This window comes from Zalophus californianus, chromosome 3 (assembly GCF_009762305.2).
Source record: "Zalophus californianus isolate mZalCal1 chromosome 3, mZalCal1.pri.v2, whole genome shotgun sequence".
NCBI lineage: Eukaryota > Metazoa > Chordata > Mammalia > Carnivora > Otariidae > Zalophus > Zalophus californianus.
Window position 1 is genome coordinate 117212884 of NC_045597.1, and position 6407 is coordinate 117219290.

Genomic DNA, 6407 nt, shown 5'->3' on the forward strand with positions numbered 1-6407 from the left:
AGGGAGAGGCAGACTCCCTGCTGAGCAGGAAGCCCGATGCGGGACTCGATCCCGTGACTCGATCCCGGGACTCCAGGATCATGACCTGAGCCGAAGGCGGTCGCTTAACCAAATAATTTTTTTTTTAAAGACACATTTATTCAGCGTCATGATCAGACTATTACGTTTAGCAATCAACAGCATGGGTGCAAAAAAAAAAATCTACATTAAAATCCTTTGTTGGAATGCTTTACACTTTCCACAGAACAGAAACTAAAATAACCTGTTATACAATTAGTCACAAATACAGTCCTCGAGTTTTTTGCCCATACACATGAGTATTGTCTAAAACATGTCTTCTTTGTAGCAGCTAGGCCCTGCCCCCACTGTGCTTGGCTGAGTTCACAAATCTGTTGTAACCTGTAGCTTCCCTGTCACTTCTCTGGCTCTCCTCTCCTGCTAAGCTTTGTTTCCTGGCAGTAATTAGAACCTTCTGCCACTGCCGTAGCTACTGCTGCTGCTGGAACCACCATAGCCACCTTGGTTTTGTGGTTTGGCAAAGTATTGGCCTCCACCACCAGAGGGGCCAGAGCTTCTGCCTCCAAAATTTCCTCCCTTCATGGGTCCAAAATTTGAGGACTGATTGTTGTAATTGCCAAAATCGTTATAGCTTCCGCCACCTCCAAAGTTACTTCCATCATTACCAAATCCATTATAGCCATCCCCACTGCCACCAAAGCCACCTCGACCACTGAATTTCCCTCCACAACCAAAATTGTCATTCCCACCAAAACCACCTCCACGACCACCACCAAAGTTTCCAGAACCACTTCGACCTCTTTGGCTGGATGAAGCACTAGCCATCTCTTGCTTAGATAGGGCTTTCCTTACTTCACAGCTGTGGCCATTCACAGTATGGTATTTTTGAATGACAATCTTGTCTACAGAGTCATGGTCATCAGATATTACAAAAGCAACACCTCTCTTTTTGCCACTGCCTCGGTCAATCATGATCTCGATCACTTCAATTTTCCCATACTGTTCAAAATAATCTCTTAGATGATGTTCTTCAGTGTCTTCTTTAATGCCACCAACAAAAATCTTTTTCACAGTTAAGTGGACACCAGGTCTTTGAGAATCTTCTTTTGAGACAGCCCTCTTTGGTTCCACAACTCTTCCATCCACCTTGTGTGGCCTTTATTATTTTTTTTTAAAGATTTTATTTATTTATTTGACAGAGAGAGAGAGAGAGCAAGAGCAGGAACACAAGCAGGGGGAGTGGGAGGGGGAGAAGCAGGCTTCCTGCCGAGCAGGGAGCCCGATGTAGGACTCGATCCCAGGACCCTGGGATCATGACCTGGGGCAAAGGCAGACGCTTAACGACTGAGCCACCCAGGCGCCCTAAATAACTTTTTTTTTTTTAAGATTTTATTTATTTATTCATGAGAGACAGAGAGAGAGAGAGAGAATTAGAGGGAGAAGCAGGCTCCCAAGGAGCAGGGAGCCCAATGCGGGACTCGATCCCAGGACCCTGGGATCATGACCTGAGCCGAAGGCAGATGCTTAACCATCTGAGCCACCCAGGCGCCCTCCACCTTCTGTGGCCTTGCATTCATGGGGGCATCCACCTCCTCCACAGTGGCATACGTGACAAACCCAAAGCTTCTGGAGCGCTTGGTGTTTGGATCTCTCATTACCACACAGTCCGTAAGCGTTCCCCATTGCTCAAAATGGCTCCTCAGACTCTCATCGGTTGTTTCAAAGCTCAAACCTCCGACGAAGAGCTTCCGCAGCTGTTCAGGCTCTTTGGGAGTCTCTGACTTAGACATGATGGCGGTGGGAGGGGAGACTTTAACGATGCTTACTCTGCGGCGTCCACGGGCAGAAAAGCTGAACTGAATAATTTTTTAAGATTTTATTTATTTATTTGAGAGAGAGAAAGACAAGAGCATGGGTGGGGGGAGGAGCAGAGGGAGAGGGAGAGGGACAAGCAGACTCCCCACTGAGCACAGAGCCCGACTCAGGGCTCAATCTCAGGATCCTGAGATCGTGACCTGAGCTGAAGTCAGACGCTTAACCAACTGAGCCACCCAGGCATCCCTGAACTTAATATTTCTGAACCTATTTAAAAATATATATCTAAAAAGCAAATTTTTAGGTGAGCGTATTTAAAGTTGTTTTCAAATATGTGTGCTTGTTTCTTTGTTCCAGCTTTATAGATCATGGCCATTTTTCCTGAAAGCAGATGTTGTTAAGACTTACTCTGTGTCCCAGAATGAGTCAAAGTTCAGGTGAAGGCTTTCAGGTCAACACAAGAAGGGCGGCATAGCAAGGACTCACAACACAGGTAAAATTCAAACTAGGTGATCTTTAAGTTTCCAACACTGAATTCTGTGATTGTTTTACTAGGAGTCAGGGGAGACACTGAGACTGGGAGGAGGAGGCAGCATTTCCAAGACTTATCACAGGTGTAGGGAACGGTTTGATAGGAATAAATGCTTATGGGGGAGTACTGGTAAATAAGCTTGGAAGGCCCATCATAGGCAGATTTGGGGAACTGCGTTTTGTAAGGAGCTGGGATGGGGGAGAAGAAGGGTATCAAGCATATTAACTATTACCTCCATCTCCTTGTTCTTCTCTCCTCCTCCTCCTCTGTCTCCTTCTTGCCTCAATCTTTGCATCTGAATGTCCTTGGATGCCCAACCTTCTGAAATCATCCTTTACTTTAATACCCGTATAAGCTCACTTCTTCCTATAAATCAAGAAAGATCAAGTTATGCTAACAGTAATGAAAAATCCCCAAATCTCAATGACTTAAAACAATAAAGGTTTATATTTTGTTCATGCTACATAACGTCAGGGATCAATCAGGGATTCAGGTGATGGAGCAGCCACCATCTCAAATGTTTTCCTCCTTGCTGGAGGGAAAGAGTTCCGGAGCGCCAGCAGTAAAATGTTTGGCTCTGAGATAACACATATAATTTCTGCTCACATCATATTGGCCCAGAGACAATCACATGATCCCCCCAAACCCCAGCAAGCCATAGAGTACATGCTGCCAGAAGGTGGCAAGCCAGAAATACTTAGTGGGTACTACTAATGACTATCACACCATATACCTACGGGAAATCCAACGTCTGGTCTCTTTCAGTGTCATATTCACTTTCTAAAAGCTTTTTGATATAAAATAGTTAAATCCTTTGCTTTTCCATATATTTCTCATTGTTCTCCATAGGCCCCATCCTGCTCACGGGCCCTGTAAAAATTGGCAGCCTTCCACTTGAAGATTCTTAAGAATTTATTGAATGAATGAGTGGAATTCTACATATTTTTTCCTTTTTTTTTTTTAAGAGAGAGAGAGCGTGAGAGAATGTGTGTGAGCAGAGGAGGGAGGGAGAGGGAGAGGGGGAGAAAGAATCTTAAGCAGGCTCCATGCCCAGCACAGGCCCAACACAGGGCTTGATCTCATGACCCTGAGGCGAAATCAAGAGTCAGTCGCTTAACCAACTGAGACATCCAGGCACCCCCATATTTTATTTCTTTAACCTTGTTCTATGCCATGCATCAGATTTTCTCTCCAATCCTTTTAAATCAGGCTAAGGGGAATGACCTTAATCTCTGTTATTGCCCTTATTCCCACGCTAGACCACCTGCCGGCCCCCAATCTCTTGATCTGCCCATCCCCGGGTGTACAGTGTCTTAGAGTGAGTGAGGCATTCCTGTAATATAATTTCATAGCCTTACTGGAAGTGTTCATAAAGACGTCCTCTTTACATATTTTGTATGTACATATTTTGTACATATTTTGTAATTATGTACTAACGTATTTTGTAATTCACTGAGCTCCACCCTTTTCTCTTCCTCTTGCCTTTTCTCTTTCCAAGATTACAAAACATAATCAGTAAAATGATATAATTTTTTAAAGATTTTATTTATTTATCTGAAAGTGAGAGGGAGAGCACAGAGGGAGAGGGAGCGGGAGAAGCAGACTCCAAGTGAGCAGAGAGCCCGGCAAGGGGCTCTATCCCAGGACCCTGAGGTCAGGACATGAGCTGAGGACAGACGCTTAACCAACTGAGCCACCCAGGCGCCCCTAAAGTGATATAATTTATGTTTTAGTTTTCATACTATGGCCAAAGAATGACATTTTCCTACAATGTCTTGCTAATCAAATCCAGTCTTTTTAAAGTAGAATCACATCTGTATATGATCTCTTAGAATGTCTCTTCCCTCTTTTGCTTTTCTCCCCCAGTCCACATCCACCTGACATGTCTCCATACCTTCTTCCTGTCCGCTGAGACTAAGCTTATCAAAAAAAATTTAATATGCCTCCTCTCATCCTCTGATAAATATTTGAAATTCTACTTTATGGTCTTATATTTTTAAGTTTGTATAATAGCGACATCACTAAGCCACTGTGCTGGCTTAGGAGATCTCAAGCTTGTTCAGCTCAGTCTTAGGTCAAATCAGATCTGAAGTTCTCTCCATCATGTTTTTAGGTATCTAGTAGCTGCTTAGATGTGTGGGTATTGGAACATTGTGGAAAAGCTACCAAAAGGGGAGTTGCTTTTGCAAAAAAAAGAAAAGGAAAGGAAAGGAAAGGAAAGGAAAGGAAAGGAAAGGAAAGGAAAGGAAAGGAAAGGAAAGTGCTGCTGGGTTTTCAGCCAATAAATGACAGGTGCAAAAGGAGACACTGTACACCCTGGGATGGGCAGATCAAGAGATTGGGGGCCGGCAGGTGTGGCACGGCATTCATCTAAGAAAGTAGAGCATGTGACTGGCAGTCTGCTGAGCCCTTGAAAGGAACTTTTAGAAGTGTATCTTCTGTCTGCTCCCCAGACACACCCTGGATAGTGTGCACGGAGAGTTGGGCAGGGGGTACCTACTTATCTTAGGCAACTTCCAAGGTAAGTTCATCGACCACACTCCCTTTGCTACTCTTCTCCCGCTTGCCCTCCCCTTGATTCCCACCCATACCCACTGCATTTTTCCATATAAAAACCTCACCCTCCTCTTTTCTCCCACAATAGAAATGAACACCCCCTCAAAACCAGAGACCACATCTATTAGGCACTGTTTTCTATTTGCTTGATGAAAGGGAGGACAGGGTTTCCAAATATTGTACAGAGGTAAGAGGAAATATTTGTACTTTGGGGAGTTGGGAGAGAACAAAAGAAGTCCTCTACCTGGATTGGGCTAATCTATCAAAGCAATCATTCAGTGTTCACATTAATTGGGGCGCCTGGGTGGCTCAGTCAATTGGGCGTCTGCCTTTGGCTCGGGTCATGATCCCGGGGTCCCGGGACCGAGCCCCGCATCAGGCTCCCTGCTCAGCGGGAAGCCTGCTTCTCCCTCTCCCACTCCCCCTGCTTGTGTTCCCTCTCTTGCTGTGTCTCTCTCTGTCAAATACATAAATAAAATCTGGGCGCCTGGGTGGCTCAGTTGGTTAAGCGACTGCCTTCGGCTCAGGTCATGATCCTGGAGTCCCAGGATCGGGTCCCACATCGGGCTCCCTGCTCGGCAGGGAGTCTGCTTCTCCCTCTGACCCTCTCCCCTCTCATGCTGTCTCTCTATCTCATTCTCTCTCTCAAATAAATAAATAAAATCTTTAAAAATAAATAAATAAATAAATAAAATCTTTTAAAAAAATAATAATAAATAAATGTTTATGTTAAAACGAAACGAACATTCATACCTTCCTATACTTGGAGCTTCATTAAAATGCAAATAAACAAAGATGGGTATCTGTTGTTAGTTATTTGACCTAGGTAAAGATTAATTTCCAACCCTTTCCCCAGAGTAGTTTTTGATAAATGAGAGCTAGGGGAAATTGGGTACTTCAGAGAAATGCAGAAGGCACAGTCAGAGAAATGTGACTAAGCAAAGAATGGGAAAGCCGCAATGGTTTTGCTGCAGTTCAGTTATATTTACTTCCTAAACCACAAACTTAAAATACTCATATAATTCTACTTTTCAGAGCAATACCATGGCTTGCCCCTTCCAACTAACTATTCACCCTGTTTCTCTCTGACCATGCCTGTGTTCTTCAGGTCACACCCACGTGGTCTAGACTATATCCTCTTTTGCACCAAATCAATACTCTCTAACCCTATCCATGAGCTGGGATACAATTCCCTTATTTCTCATTTGCTGGGGGGCCAAAATAGAGATTCTGAACCCTAACAATTTTATACATACCTCAGTGAGCATCCAGTGAATTTTGTACCCTCAGACTACATCCCCACAACTGCTCTTTCCAGGAGAGATGAGAGCAAGCCTTCAGTGTTCAGTGCAAAGATGCCTCGGGCGATTCTAGGCTAACTTCAGACTGGGCGAGTCCAGAAAGTTGGCATTTTCACAGGATTCCAATATCATTGGCGGGACTAAGAAAGCATGAGAGAAATGAATATGGGGGGAAATGGAAAGCA

The 6407-nt window shown here is 44.2% G+C and overlaps 1 protein-coding gene across 1 annotated transcript in view; it reads right to left on the reverse strand.

Moving 5' to 3' along the window:
• Positions 1 to 462: 462 nt before the first annotated feature.
• The window catches only part of LOC113919660 (heterogeneous nuclear ribonucleoprotein A1-like), a 57229-nt gene continuing 51284 nt past the window's right edge, over positions 463 to 6407 (reverse strand). The window contains exons 3-6 of the mRNA XM_027589148.1: positions 6178 to 6362; positions 2598 to 2731; positions 1585 to 1874; positions 463 to 1174 (exon numbers count right to left, since the gene is read on the reverse strand). Of these exons, the coding sequence (XP_027444949.1) occupies positions 463 to 1174; positions 1585 to 1874; positions 2598 to 2696 (1101 nt within the window). The 5' untranslated portion in view covers positions 2697 to 2731; positions 6178 to 6362. The remainder of the gene's footprint in view (positions 1175 to 1584; positions 1875 to 2597; positions 2732 to 6177; positions 6363 to 6407) is intronic.